We start from the raw sequence: 14,727 nt of genomic DNA, 5'->3' as shown, positions 1-14,727 counted from the left end.
GAGAAACGCTGGACTGGAAGAAACACAAGCTGGAATCAAGATTGCCGGGAGAAATATCAACAACCTCAGATATGCAGATGACACCACCCTTATGAAAGAAAGTGAAGAGGAACTAAAAACCCTCTTGATGAACATGAAAGTGGAGAGTGAAAAAGTTGGCTTAAAGCTCCACATTCAGAAAACGAAGATCATGGCGTCCCGTCCCATCACTTCATGGGAAATAGATGGGGAAACAGTGGAAACCGTATCAGACTTTATTTTTTTTGGCTCCAAAATCACTGCAGGTGGTGATTGCAGCCATGAAATTAAAAGACGCTTACTCCTTGGAAGGAAAGTTATGACCAACCTAGATAGCATATTCAAAAGCACAGATGTGACTTTGCCAACAAAGGTCCATCGAGTCAAGGCTATGGTTTTTCCTGTGGTCATGTATGGATGTGAGAGTTGGACTGTGAAGAAAGCTGAGCACCGAAGAATTGATGCTTTTGAACTGTGGTGTTGGAGAAGACTCTTGAGAGTCCCTTGGACTGCAAGGAGATCCAACCAGTCCATTCTGAAGGAGATCAGCCCTGGGATTTCTTTGGAAGGAATGATGCTGAAGCTGAAACTCCAGTATTTTGGCCACCTCATGCGAAGAGTTGACTCATTGGAAAAGACTCTGATGCTGGGAGGGATTGGGGGCAGGAGGAGAAGGGGAGACAGAGGATGAGATGGCTGGATGGCATCACTGACTCGATGGACGTGGGTCTGGGTGAACTCCAGGAGTTGGTGATGGACAGGGAGGCCTGGCATGCTGTGATTCATGTGGTTGCAGAGTCGGACATGACTGAGCAACTGAACTGAACTGAATAGAAATATATGTATATAGGTTAAAAGATAGAAATCAAAATGTTAACCGCAGTATTCTCTGGGTACTAGAATTATGAGTGATTTTTATTTTGCTTATCTGCATTTATCATTTTTCTTCACTGAAATCATGTTAATTTTTGATATTCAAAAAATTCTAACACCAAAAACTTAAGGTTCAACCTGAAAGAATGTGAGAAGACTCAGAGAACAGAACACCTAGTATATCCTTATACTACAAAATTAGAATTATTCCCAGTACTTTCTTTCACATGTTTTGACACCAGTTGGTCTCTTCTTACAACTGGAACTAGTTTCCAGTGACTTTTTTTTTTGACCATGCTTTGAGTCATGCAGGATCTTACTTTCCCAACTAGGGATCAAACTCAAACCCCCTGTATTGGAAGCACAGAGTTTTAACCACTGGACCACTAGAGAAGTCCTGTTAACTAGTTTACAGAAAAAAGTTTTAACATCTGCAGAGATAGTTCTTACAAAGTTCACCATTGGTAAGAGATAGTTGCATTTCTGGTGAGTAAAGAATCCTCCTACTTGAAAAATCAAAAGTATCTGAAAGGAAGCTGATTCTCTGAGATAGAAAGACAGAACCAAGTCTGTAGAGGTAATAGGTGAAGTAAGGAAAGTAAACTAAAGAACCTTTGATAAATCAGAGTACAGAACTGGTTGTTAATATTTGCTTTATGTATTTAACAACAAAAATGGAGAAACTGACCGTAACACAGTATCAGCATGGGATTTTAACACCCCATTTACATCAACAGACAGATCATCCAGACTGAAAATCAACCAGGAAAATTCACCTTAAATGACACATTATACCACATGGACTTAATATACTAAATATATATATTCCATCCAAAATCAACAGAATTCACAGTATTTGTATGTTTCATGTATTTAACAGGTTTCCCCAATGGCTCAGCAGATAAAGAATCTGCCTGCAATGCAGGTGACGCAGGTTCAATCCCTGGGTCAGGAAGATCCCCTGGAGGAGGAAATGGCAATCCACTCTAGAATTCCTGCCTGAAAAACCCCATGGACAGAGGAGCATGGTGGGCTACAGTCCAAGGGTTGCAAAGAGTCGGACACAACTGAGCATGAGCACCCTGAGCGAATACATATTTTTAATTGTTATGTCTTCTTGTTGGATTGATTCCTTTATCATTATGTCATGTACTTTGTTTCTTGCTATACTCTTTAAGTTCTATTTTGTCTGATGTAAGTATTGAACAACTTTCTGTTTCCATTTGCATGGAATACCTTTTTTCATCACCTCACTTTCAGTCAGTCAGATCTGAAATGAGTCTCTCTTAGACACCATATATACAGATCTTATTTTCATATCCATTCAGTCACTTTGCCTTCTGATTGGAATATTTAGTCCATTTACATCTAAAGTAATTATTGACAGATATGTACTTACTGTGTTTAGTTAACTGTTCTCAGGTTATCTATTCTTCTTTGTTCCTTTTTCTTCTTTTGGTCTCTTCCCTTGTGATTTGATGACTATCTTTAGTGACAGTTTTGGATTCCTTTCTCTTTTTCATGTTTATCTATTACAGATTTTTGGTTTGTGGTTATCAAGAGGTTTACATATAGCAACCTTGAAAGTGAAAGTGTCAGTTGCTCAGTCGTGTCTGACTCTTGGGACCCCATGGACTATAGCAAGCCAGGATACTCTGTTCATGGAATTCTCTAGGAAAGAATACTGGAGTGTGTAGCCATTCTGTTCTCCAGGGGCTATTCCCAACCCAGGGATCAAGCCCAGGTCTCCTGCACTTCAGGCAGATTCTTTACCATCTGAGCCACCAGAGGAAACCCAATAGCAAGCCACATATAAATACGTACTTGCTGTTCCCTTGAGTTTGAAGGCATTCTAACAACCCTGCATTTTTATTCTATCCCCATCAAATGTTTTAGACATATTCTACATCTTTTTATTTTATATATCCTTAAGTCCCTTTAACATTTTTTACAAAACTGATTTAGTGGTGCTGAACTCCTGTAGCTTTTACTTGTCTTGTAAAATCTTTTCTCTCTCCTTCAAATCTGAATGACAGCCTTGCTGGGTAGGGTACTTGGTTGTAGGTTTTTTCATGGTTTTAAATACATTATGTTACCCGCTTCTGGCCTGTAAAGTTTCTGCTGAAAAGTCAACTGATAGTCCTATGGGAGTTCTCTTGTACATATTCTGTTGCTTTGCTGCTTTTAAGATTTTTTTTCTTTCATTTTTGGGCTCACTACCCCCAGTCAGTGCAACTCTATTTTTAGCATATAAAATGGTGTTTTGCATAAGCTTTTATTTGGGAAAAGAAAGTAGGTGGGAAGAGGAGGTCTACTGCTATAAAAACAAACTGAAACAAATAAGAGGACTTCTTACCTAAACTAAATATTAAACTACTACATATGAACTAACAAAGTAAAAACACACTGGGCAAAGACCAAACAAAAATCTGGGAACTCAAGTTCCCCTGGAAGTAGTCTAAAATTAAAAGAGCTCCTTAAAGAACTTCTGAAAAAGACTGTCACTCTAGGACCTACATGAATTCAAACACTGAAGCCAGATCATATGTACTCCATCTCCGTGGATAAAGGAGCAAAATACTATTTGTCATGTAATTCAAATGTGTTTACCTTTCTGCACGTAGTAAGCACAATATCAGACATAACGGTTCAAAATTAATACAAGTTTCTGCCTCACCTTCCGATCATCAGGTACCAGATCCTGAAGCACCTTTCTCTTAGGCCATTCCTTGGCCAGTTCAGCAGAGGCCAGTTCCTGCAGGTGGTATACAGCTATCTTGGCAGAACGCCTTTGAACTCGGCCTCCACTCTTTGACTCCAAGCTCATGTCTTTCAAGCACTCTGGCTGTCCTGACTCTGGAAAGAAGGATATCTGCAAGAATAAGACATGGTAAAACACAGGCCTGAGAAATGGTTTCCATTAGAGCCAGTGATTAAAGGCTGTCCTTCCTGCCCTAAAAATCAAAATAATTCTTTACTAGCTTGCTAACCACATGGAGTATCAAGCTCCATCATCTTATTGCATATTTTACTGGTAAAAAAAGCTTCTTAGCAGGATAAAATCTCTTGTGTTGTGCCAAGTGGTTAAAAATCAAGACATACCCACATACCCATATAAAAAGAAATAAACATGCATCATAGCCCTAGATATAAACCATAAAAAGTATAAAATTCTAGGAGAAACCTAGGGAGAACATTCTTATGATCCTGGGCATGAAGGGTTCTATGCGTCCACTTCGTTAGGCTATTGTCATCAGTTAATCAATCAAACATTAATCTAGTTTTAATTTTAAGGTAAATCTAATTCATCTCCATAGTCAGCTGACTTTAAGTAAGACAGGTGTGACAGAAAAAAAGAGACAAGAAAGATTCCCAAGGTGAGAGAGACTCAATACTGTTGCTGACTCAAACACGAATGGGCCCATGAGCCAAAGGTTGCAGGTGGCCTTCAGAAGCTGAGCACATCTCCCAGCAAGCAAAGAAATAAGGTCCTATACCTGCATGGAACTGAATTCTTGATTAAGCTTAATGCTTAATGAGCCTGCAAACAGATCCACCCCTCAAGCCTCCATAAAGGAACAGTCCTACTAACACTTTGAGTCCAGTCTGATGAGGTTTTACGCAGGGGAACCAGCTGAGCCTGGACTTCTGGCCTAATAAACTGTGAGCTAATACACTTAAATTGTTTAAGCCATTAATTTTATGATGACTGTTTTACTGCAGCAAAAGAAAATTATACATCCTACTGAGCAAAGATATCTTAGCTATAACAACAAAAGCATTATCCATGAAGGGAGAAAAAAGACAAACTGAACTTTATGAAAATTAAGAATTCTGCCCTTTGAAAAACACTATAAAAAATGCAAAGACAAACTAAGCCCAGAAGAAAATATTTGTAAAACATGTATCTGCTTAAAGACTTGTGTCCAGAATCTATTTTTTTTAATTCAAAATATATTTAAAACTTAATGAAAGTGAAAGTTGCTTAACTGTGTCCGACTCTTTGCGACCCCATGGACTATACAGTCCATGGAATTCTCCAGGCCAGAATACTGGAGTGGGTAGCCGTTCCCTTCTCCAAGGGATCTTCCCAACCCAGGGATTGAACCCAGGTCTCACACACTGCAGGCAGATGCTTTACCAGCTGAGCCACAAGGGAAGCCCAAGAATACTGGAGTGGGTAGCCTATCCCTTCTCCAACAGATCTTCCTGACCCAGGAATCAAACTGGGGTCACCTGCATTGCAGGTGGATTCTTTACCAACTGAGCTATCAGGGAAGCCAGGCAAGAATACTGGAGTGGGTTGCCACGCCCTCCTCTAGGGGATCTTCCCGACGCAGGGATCAAACCCAGAACTCCCATATTGCAGGTGGATTCTTTACCTTCTGAGCCACCAGGGAAGCCCTAAAACTTATTAGTAAAACAACAAATACTCCAACAATAAAATGAACAAAGGATTTCAATAGACTCTTCACTAAAGAAGAAATTTCACTAAAGACTGACATTGCCAATAAGCACATGAAAAGACAGTCAACATCACTAGTCATTAGGGAAGTGCAAATTTAAAACAGCAGTAAAATACCACTATATTCTACTAGAATGGATTTCAAAAATGAACCTGACAATAGCCAAGAGTTGATAAACATGTAAAGCAACTAAAATTCTCATATGCTGCTGGTGAGAAAATGGCTCAGCTGCTTTGGAAAAGTTTGGCCGTTTCTTATAAAGGTAAACATACATTTATCATATGACCTAGCAATCCCATTCCTAAGGTTTTATTTACCCAAGAGAAATTAAAACTTATTTTCATACAAAAACCTTTATGTAAATATTTACAGCAGCTTATTCCTAATTGCCAAAAACTAAAAACAACTAAAATGCTCTTCAACTGGTGAATGGATAAGCAACTTGTGAAACATCCTAGACAGAATGGAATCCTAGACAGAAACAAAAAAGAAAAAACTAATGATACATGTAAGACATGGACAAGTTTCAAATGTATTATGCTTAGAGGAAGAAGTCAGACTCAAAAAGGTATATACTGTACAACTTCATCTATATAACATTCCCAAAAAGGCAAAACTATAAGGACATGAAATATATCAGTGGTCAGCCAGCTGGGAGTGGGAAGAACTGACTACAAAGGGACACAAAAGAATTTGGGGGGAATGATTAAACTGTTCTATATCTTGATTGTGGTAGTAGTTATATATGTTTTTCTCAGAACTCTTGTACACTAAAAAGGGTGAATATTAATTACCATATCTAAACTATACCTTGAAACTTAGTGCTAAAAAGGAACAAGAGGTGGGGGAGCCTAGAAATGTAATGAGGAAAAGAAAAAGTCAGGATGAGAAAACTGGAATAGAGGGACCGAACCAGCTGGATAGAGTCCCATAAAATTTCTAGCTAAGGGAGAATGCCTTATGCCTTAAAAATATAGTATTGAATTTACTTCAACCCAGACTATACAATAAACTTTGATTTGTCTAATCTAATAGTGATCAAACAGCAGAAAGAAGAGCACAAGAAACAAGGAAAAAGAGAACAAAAACATTCAGAATAAAAGGAACTACAAATGAGGAACCAAGGATATACAAAGATGTAGCAGCAAAGCAGTCACCACAGAATAAACCCCTAAACAGGGTCTGGAAAGTAATCAGTACTCACAGGACCATGCTCTGACCTCAGGTGATACGCAAGTCCAGCCTTCGATCTATACGGTTTTCCACAGTGGTGACATTTCAGGGTCATTTTCTCCAGCTCAGCAGCCCCTTTGCCACATTTTCTCACATGGTACAGATATCCCATGATGCTGGTGAAGCTACTAGAGCAACTCTGAACACAGGAGAAAGGCCTGTATTTTAATCTTATATATTTTGATATGACCTCTAATTTCTAAAGAGCCATATCACACAACTAGACCCTGATATTACTAGACCCTCTCCAACATTCCCCACTGGCACAACCCTTCCTTTTCCCTGGCCCGACTGCAATCCTTTCTACCACCAAGCATGAAGTTCAACCAATTTAGTAAGCATTCAACAAACTAGAACTGTATACCTCCTCTGTGTCAGAGCTTCCTCCTTGATCTATTATCGAACTCCATCCCAATACCAAATACCCAGCAATATCAAAGTTTCTCACATGAAGTTACTACGATCCTCTTTATCACACAAAAGAAAGGATGACAAAGAAACTCCTTCAAACAAAAGGAAAAGGGAGACACACACATTTCTGGAGATGAGAAAGAAAATAAAGAACTGTTAATGAGTTCAGGAGACCTTGAAAATCAGAAGTCAGTCTGATGCTGGAAGATGACACAAAACTAGGTCTGTAAGGGAGGAGGAGACATGGGAGCAAGTAACAGAAAGACACTGACCTGAGGCTCCAGGCAGAAGGAGTTGCTGTCTTTGGGCTCTTACCTCACGCATGCATCTCAGCTTTCCCAGTCTCTTGAGAACTGTTCGGAGACGTTCCCTCTCACTTGGCTCATCTATTTCATCTCCAGCCTTTAAAATGGGCTAGAAAACCAGAGAAACAAACAGGCAGATGTTTCACAGAAAAAAATTCCATGAGGAGAATCAAGGACTGGACTAGAACCTAAGCTGATGATCACGAAATCTAAGTTATCTGACTCCTGGCTTTCTTCATCTTCTCCTTAACAGTAAAGTGAATGTAAAGGAACTAAGAGTTAAAAGCCTCTATCTCCCAGGATATGAACCTTTGGGCTACCCTAAACACACAAATACCTCAAATACTTCCATATCCACATTTCATTGTGTGTAACTCTTCTATCAAAAGGATCTCTTCTTCCTTACAACCCTATAAAGTCCCAGAGCTTCAGCCATCTCCACTGAGGTATCTACACTCATCCAAGTAAAGACATCCAAATATCACATGTTCATGAAGGACAGAAGACACTCTTACCAAGCTATTATGATTTGCCATGACGTGATACTTCATCCCTGCTAGTGAACGAAGCTGTTTCCCACAATGATGACAAGTAAACATTTCCTACAAGGGAAAAATGCTGCTCAGTGCCAAACTGTTCAACAAAGAAACAGAATGTCACAAAGTCTTATGCAAATGGTCTCATCTGTATCTTCATTTCCCAAATTATATAATAATAATGAATCTCAAAATGCCCCAAATTCACTGTCATGTCCTCAAGGGCAAAAAGGTAACAGCTATGCATTTTTAAAATAATAAGAACTACCATTTACTGAATGCCAGTATTTGTCCAGAAATGGGACAGGCACTTAGCATCAAGTACTTCTTTTTTATCCTCACGACTTACACAGGTAGCTACTTCATAAATGTGAAAATTGAGGTCCACAAATGAAAAGCTAAATGACCCAACAAGTAAGTGGCTGAATGACGATTCAAACCAAAGTCTGTCAGACTCTTTATGACACAATGCTGCCTCTTCTCCACAATAATCAGCATATCCAACACAGTGTCGGAGGTTTCAGTTTGGGTAAAAATTCCTAAGAGTTATGAAATGCCACAAATTATCTAACCTGTTTGCAGTTTTCCATGTGTTTCTTTAAGCCCTCTATGGTCTTTCTCCCCACTGCCTGGCAGGTAGGACAGGAGACACTGCCTTTATCCACAATTTCTAAGTACCACTGCTCCTCTAAGCTGCCTACAAAGGAGAGAAAGGAACACTTAAAATTTGCAGTATTCTCCAGAAACAAAAAGCACAATCTCAGACTCGAGGAAAAGTATCATAAAGTGGCTTTTTCTCTTCCTGGGGGAAAGACTCTTGCTGTATGTAACTTCTAGAAATAATTTTTTTCAGACAGTGAAGAGTTTCCGAAACTCCTACTCAATTCCCATGACAAAAACCATCTAAGAAGCACTCCCAAGCCCAGTGGCTTATAGAAATGGACAATAATTTTTTCCCCAGTTTTACTGACCTATAAGTGACAATGAGTAACATTTTTCATAGCAGCATGTAAAAGTGCGATATGTAACTGAGATATGTAACAATCAGTGTGCTAAGTGTTTGTATGTGCCAGAGATTGGTGAATGTTTTTATCCCATTTAATTTTCACAATTCTGACTGCTTTATTATTCCTATTTAGAGACAAGGAAACTGAAGTTTGCAGAAATTAAGACACAGGTCAAAGAATTAACAGAGCCAAAATTTGAACAAACATGACTTATCTTCAAATCTATGTCCTTAGCAAGTGCCTCCTAAAGAAATGCTTTGGTACATCATTCCTTTACCAACAGCAACAACAAAAAAGACAGAATGAGAGAACTAGATCTCACAAAGCTTCCGAAAGCATACCTGCTGCATAAGCTGGTGGTTCCTTCCGAATACGGCGAGTCTGGGCTTTGGGATTAGGCTGAGCTTTAGGCCGCTGCTTCCTCCCTGACGCAAAACAGAAACTTGAAGCCTGACACATCACCTCTGCTGATCCTGCACTACCACCAAAATCTCTTCCCTCCTCAACATGCTCTGCCCCACTCCCTCAACCAACTGACTCCCTTAAGTCAAGAGAGAAGAAAAGGGTAAAAAATAAGGCAAGTTGGAGGCCATTCCTTGCCAAAAAATTCAAAGGGCTCAGAAGTGCTTAAGGGCCAAAACCTAAGGTTCCTTTCACCTTCAAAGAACAAAACCTAGGCACCCAGGGAAAAAGAATTAGCAAAGTTACTCCCTTACCATAAAGCTTATGCTTCTTCTGAGGAAATTCTCGATAGTCTTCATCTTCTTCCTGCCTGGGTTTCCTTTTTCCTTTGGTTGACACTCCACCTGGCCCTGAAATAACACAAGAAAACAAAACAAAATCTTAGTATGGTTTATATGTGAACATCTGGGCCTGCCGCTAAATCATCTATCACAAGATCATGAAAGGAAAAAGATCATCAGCGAGCGAGGCCTCAAGAAGTTTTTTAGGGAAGTTGATATAACTTTCCATTAATTGACTCAACCTCCCCTTTTCCTTCTGTACTGTTCTCCATTTCAAGTAATTCATTGTTCCCTGTGAATAATAAGGTCCTTTAGGCAGTGTGATTTGTTTGATCCTGATTTGAGGCTAACTGTCCAAGATAAAGGGCTCCTAAGAACCCTTCAGACTATAACCACTAAGAAAATTCTACTTAGAATAGCCCTTTTACCACCTGCCCCTAAACCTTCAACAGAGGATCACTCTAGAACAATGGAAAAAAAAGTTCAATTCATATGAAAAGGAAAGGTGATACCAGTATAGCCTAGAGAAATAAGATCTGCAGACTTTCACTCAGTAAAATAGAGGAACAGTTCATGAAACTAATAATATGTGACAGCCTGACACCTTAAAAAATTTCAAGGGAGTTCCCTGGCTGTCCAGTGGTTAGGACTCAGTGCTTTCACTGCTGGGTCCCGGGTTTAATCCTGTGTTGGGGAACTAAGATCCCACAAGCTGCATAGCACAGCCAAAAGAAAATTCAATCACTAATAAGAAACACATATATGGTACTTAATACTTTAAAAGTCATTTACAATAGCTACCTCAAAATACTGGAGAAAGAAACGGCAACCCACTCCAGTATTCTTGCCTGGGAAATCCCATGGACAGAGGAGCCTGGTCTACAATCCATAGGGTCACAAAGAGTCAGATACAACTTAGCGACTAAACCACGACCTCAAAATGTAAGTAGAGAGTTCTCTGTCTTTGGAATAAGATAGAATAAGATAACAATACTGATACCTTCTACATGGGAAGCAGCAGCTGACTTGATCCTTCTCATCTTCATCCAGTAGGTAGATTTTCGGAAAGATGCTGGAAAATCACTCACTGGTTCACATGAAGAAGCAGATGATGAACCGCTTAAGGAGTCATCGTGAGGGATAGTGTACTGGAAACTATTATCCTTTATGGAGCATTGGGTCCTGCTACTAACATGACACAAAGAGAAATACCACAAAGGGTGGTCTGGGATAAAGTTCCTATTAATTGTATTATATCCTAAGAAGATAATCAAGTTGGTTACCTGTGCAAAAAAACTAAGAAGCCTGATAACAAAAACAATTTAGATTGTAATTTTTTAACAAAACAGCTGGCCTGATACATAAAATTGTTATTATACTTTACTGTAATCAGAAAGAATAAACACTCTCCATAATGATCACTTTATAGCCAAAATAGGTATTCTTTCCTAAATTCATCAAATAAAAGAAAGTAGTAAAAGTAACAGGGTGTTTGATGACCCTTCAGAAGATCCCCTGGTCTATTGGAAGGTATATCCAGGCTTCTCTATTTCTCTGGCAGAGGGACAGTAACCAAATAGTACCCCTGAGAATAAAGAAGGAAAAGAACAGTTTGTAGGCTCTAGTCTGATCCATCTTCCTTTTCCCTTAGCCTCAGCCCTAAACCTTGATGTCAGAGCACCCTGTCTTACTTAAGCAACATGATACTTAGATTTCATAGCTAAAGGAAGGGAACTATCTTATCTGAGTTACACCGGCCAGAAATCTGGTATACAGCTAGATCCAAATTTCCAAATCTAAGACCAGTCACTTATATAGTTAACAAACTTTACTTAGTAGCAACACAGTATCTTCTAGGTGGCTCAAAGTGTGGTAGAGTAGCAGTTCTCAAGCTGTCGTCCAGGATCTCTGAGACACCCCTTTTCCAACCAACTGTGTGAGACCTGCCTTAGATTTATGGCAGATAGATTTAGAAAGGCCACACTGGATGCTGTATGAAAAAATTGACCCACAGAGGATGAGTGAATGAAAAGAGAAGAGTTGGCAGTTTGTTGCAACAGTATGGGTAAGAGATGACGAAAGCTTAAGCTTGAACTTGAACTAAAGTTTTGCAGTAGAGATGGCAAACCAACAAACTCAAGACAATACTTTAGAGGTAGAGTTGGTAAGAATTACACACAGAGGTCTGTGGTAGCAGGGAGTTAGAAGTAACACCGGTGACCATTCTTAGGGGGAAAAAAAGTAAAATGTGATACATGCTTACTGCAGAATACTATGTAGTTGTTAGAAGCAAGAAACCATCTCTACACATCTACAAACATAACTAAAAAGCATATTGTGGAATAATAGCCAGGACATGGAAGCAACCTAGATGCCCATCAGCAGATGAATGGATAAGAAAGCTGTGGTACATATACACAATGGAGTATTACTCAGCCATTAAAAAGAATACATTTGAATCAGTTCTAATGAGATGGATGAACCTGGAACCTATTACACAGAGTGAAGTAAGCCAGAAAGAAAAACACCAATACAGTATACTAATGCATATGTATGGAATTTAGAAAGATGGTAACAATAACCCTGTGTACGAGACAGCAAAAGAGACACTGATGTATAGATCAGTCTTATGGACTCTGTGGGAGAGGGAGAGGGTGGGGAGATTTGGGAGAATGGCATTGAAACATGTATAATATCGTGTATGAAACGAGCCGCCAGTCCAGGTTCGATGCACAATACTGGATGCTTGGGGCTGGTGCACTGGGACAACCCAGAGGGAAGGTATGGGGAGGGAGGAGGGAGGAGAGTTCAGGATGGGGAACACAGGTATACCTGTGGCAGATTCATTTCGATATTTGGCAAAACTAATACAATATTGTAAAGTTTAAAAATAAAATAAAATTTAAAAAAAGAAACAGAACAAGATCTATAGTACAATGTCAATTCAGTAAATTATCAAATACACAAACAGCACTAGCTATTTTACAAGGACTCAACTATTTAAGGACAAATATCAAACTTGTTAGTACAGCTGTCTCTGGGAGGATGGGGACTGACATGGGGATTGGAAAAACAGAAAAATAACAGGGACTTACAATGTCAGTATGCCACAAAAAGGGGAAAATGATTCTCAGCTCTCTGTACATGAGGTCCAATATTACAGCTTTAATATAGAAATGTCCCGCTTTTGCATGGTGGCATACGCCCACTACAGCCCATTCCTCCTGCTGATTACAACTAAAAACTCTGGACCTCAAAAAGTAAACAAAAGCAGGTGGATTGTGCAGAAGAGTTAAAACTGGTAGAAGTGAGTTACACAGGTATGCTTTCTAGTTTTTTCCCTCTCATAAGTGGCTTTGCAATATGATGGGCTCCACCTGCAGACTGGCATGGACAACTTAAATTCCAGTAGAAACTTTTTGGCCTTAGAATCCATGAAAAGGGGTCTCTACATACCAGAGAATGTGAGTGAATCACGAGTAAAGGCAGGCAAAGAAGGTAATCTCATAATTCTGTGTACAAATCCACACAAATCACTGCTTAACCTGAGCTATGTATGTATGGAACATAGTCAAACCAGCTTAGCAAAGGGTTTGAAAAGTGTAATAAGATTTGAACAAAGCACACAAGTCTCAGACTAACCCCTGTGTTATCAGTGTGAAACAGATCCAAACCAATGTATTAAAAGATTGGAAAACTGAAAACAGGATTTGAAAAACCTGAAAAAGTCTAAAACTAACCCCTTAGCTCTAAACCATCATAAAAAAGACTCAAAGGAACTAAGATTGAACCAATGCCTTCGGAAGCAAGACAGAATTTATGGTCTAAACCTAAACAGAAATAAAAACAGCAACAATCCCCAGAGGATTCTAAAAAGACCCACAGTCTACACAAATAACATTCACAATCTTGAGAATAAAAATCCAAAATTATGCAGCATACAAAGAACCCGTAAAATGCAAGCAATTCTTAAAGGACAGATGATAAACAGATGTTAGTGATGCAGATGATGGAACTATCCAAGTCTTTAAAGCAGCTATTACAACTACACTTCATGAAAGGAAAACACACTTGAAATAAAGGAAAATGCAGGAATTATCAGCAGAAAAATAAAAATCATAAAAAAGAACCAAATGAAATTTAAGAACTGAAAAATAACAAAAAAAAAAAATTAAAAACTCACTGGATGGACTAGTAACAAAAGGGAGATGACAGTGGAAAGAATCTATGAACTTAAGACAGATCAGGAGAAATTATCCAATCTGAAGAACAGTCCACAGAGCCTCAACAGCCTGTGGATCAATATCAAAAGATCTAACCTAGACATAGTTGGAATCACAGAAGAAGAAAGAGAGAGACTAAGAAAAAATATTTTTTAAAAGGTTATGGTGGAAAAATTCCCCAAGTTTAATGAAAGACTTAAAATTTACAGATTCAAGGAGCTGTAAATCAAACACTTAATAGGATAAATTCAAAGAAAAACACACCTAGATGTATCTTAATGAAACTGTTTAAAACTGAAGATTAAAATAATCCAGAAAGCAGCTAGGAAAAAAATGACATATTACAGAGAACAATGATTCAAATGATGATTTTCTCAACAGAAACCAAGGACAGAAGACAGCACAACATCATCTTTAAGATCCTGAGAGAAAAGATTCATCAACCTGAAATTCCATATTCAGTGAAAAACACCCTTAAGATGAAGAAAAACCAAGAAAATTTGTCACCAGCAGACCTGCTCTGCGAAAAATGCAAAGGGAAATAATTTCAACTGAAGGAAAAAATGACACTAGAGGGAAATTTGGATTTTTAATACTGAAGAAAGAGTAAGAGAAATGGTAAATAGGTGGATAGATATTAAAAACTGTTTAAAGCAAAATTTTAACATTATCTAGTAAGGTAAATGTAGATGTAACATATACAACAGCTATAATTTAATAGTCAGCAATAGGCAGTTAAAGCAATCTACATAGTTGTTAAGGCTTCTACATTTAAGCAAAATGGTTGGATATTAACTTTAAGTAGATGATGAAATGACAGGTATGTATATTGTAATTCTGAAAGCAACCATTACCAAATCTCTCCCCCACCAAAAATAAGGGGGGGGGGGGGGAAAAAATAAAAAAGGAAAA

At 38.6% G+C, this 14,727-nt stretch overlaps 1 protein-coding gene across 3 annotated transcripts in view; it reads right to left on the bottom strand.

Moving 5' to 3' along the window:
* The window catches only part of ZNF512 (zinc finger protein 512), a 31,037-nt gene that overhangs the window by 10,583 nt on the left and 5,727 nt on the right, over window positions 1-14,727 (bottom strand). For 2 of the 3 annotated variants that reach the window (XM_010840655.1, XM_010840656.1), the window contains exons 3-10: window positions 10,593-10,780; window positions 9,566-9,661; window positions 9,191-9,274; window positions 8,415-8,539; window positions 7,822-7,908; window positions 7,317-7,415; window positions 6,562-6,729; window positions 3,569-3,763 (exon numbers count right to left, since the gene is read on the bottom strand). In XM_010840655.1, coding sequence (XP_010838957.1) covers window positions 3,569-3,763; window positions 6,562-6,729; window positions 7,317-7,415; window positions 7,822-7,908; window positions 8,415-8,539; window positions 9,191-9,274; window positions 9,566-9,661; window positions 10,593-10,780 — 1,042 coding nt within the window. The remainder of the gene's footprint in view (window positions 1-3,568; window positions 3,764-6,561; window positions 6,730-7,316; window positions 7,416-7,821; window positions 7,909-8,414; window positions 8,540-9,190; window positions 9,275-9,565; window positions 9,662-10,592; window positions 10,781-14,727) is intronic. The other variant, XM_010840657.1, reaches the window with a different exon arrangement.

This window comes from Bison bison, unplaced genomic scaffold (assembly GCF_000754665.1).
Source record: "Bison bison bison isolate TAMUID 2011002044 unplaced genomic scaffold, Bison_UMD1.0 scf7180017864145, whole genome shotgun sequence".
Taxonomy (NCBI): Eukaryota; Metazoa; Chordata; class Mammalia; order Artiodactyla; family Bovidae; genus Bison; species Bison bison.
This window is presented reverse-complemented; position numbering and strand designations above follow the sequence as displayed.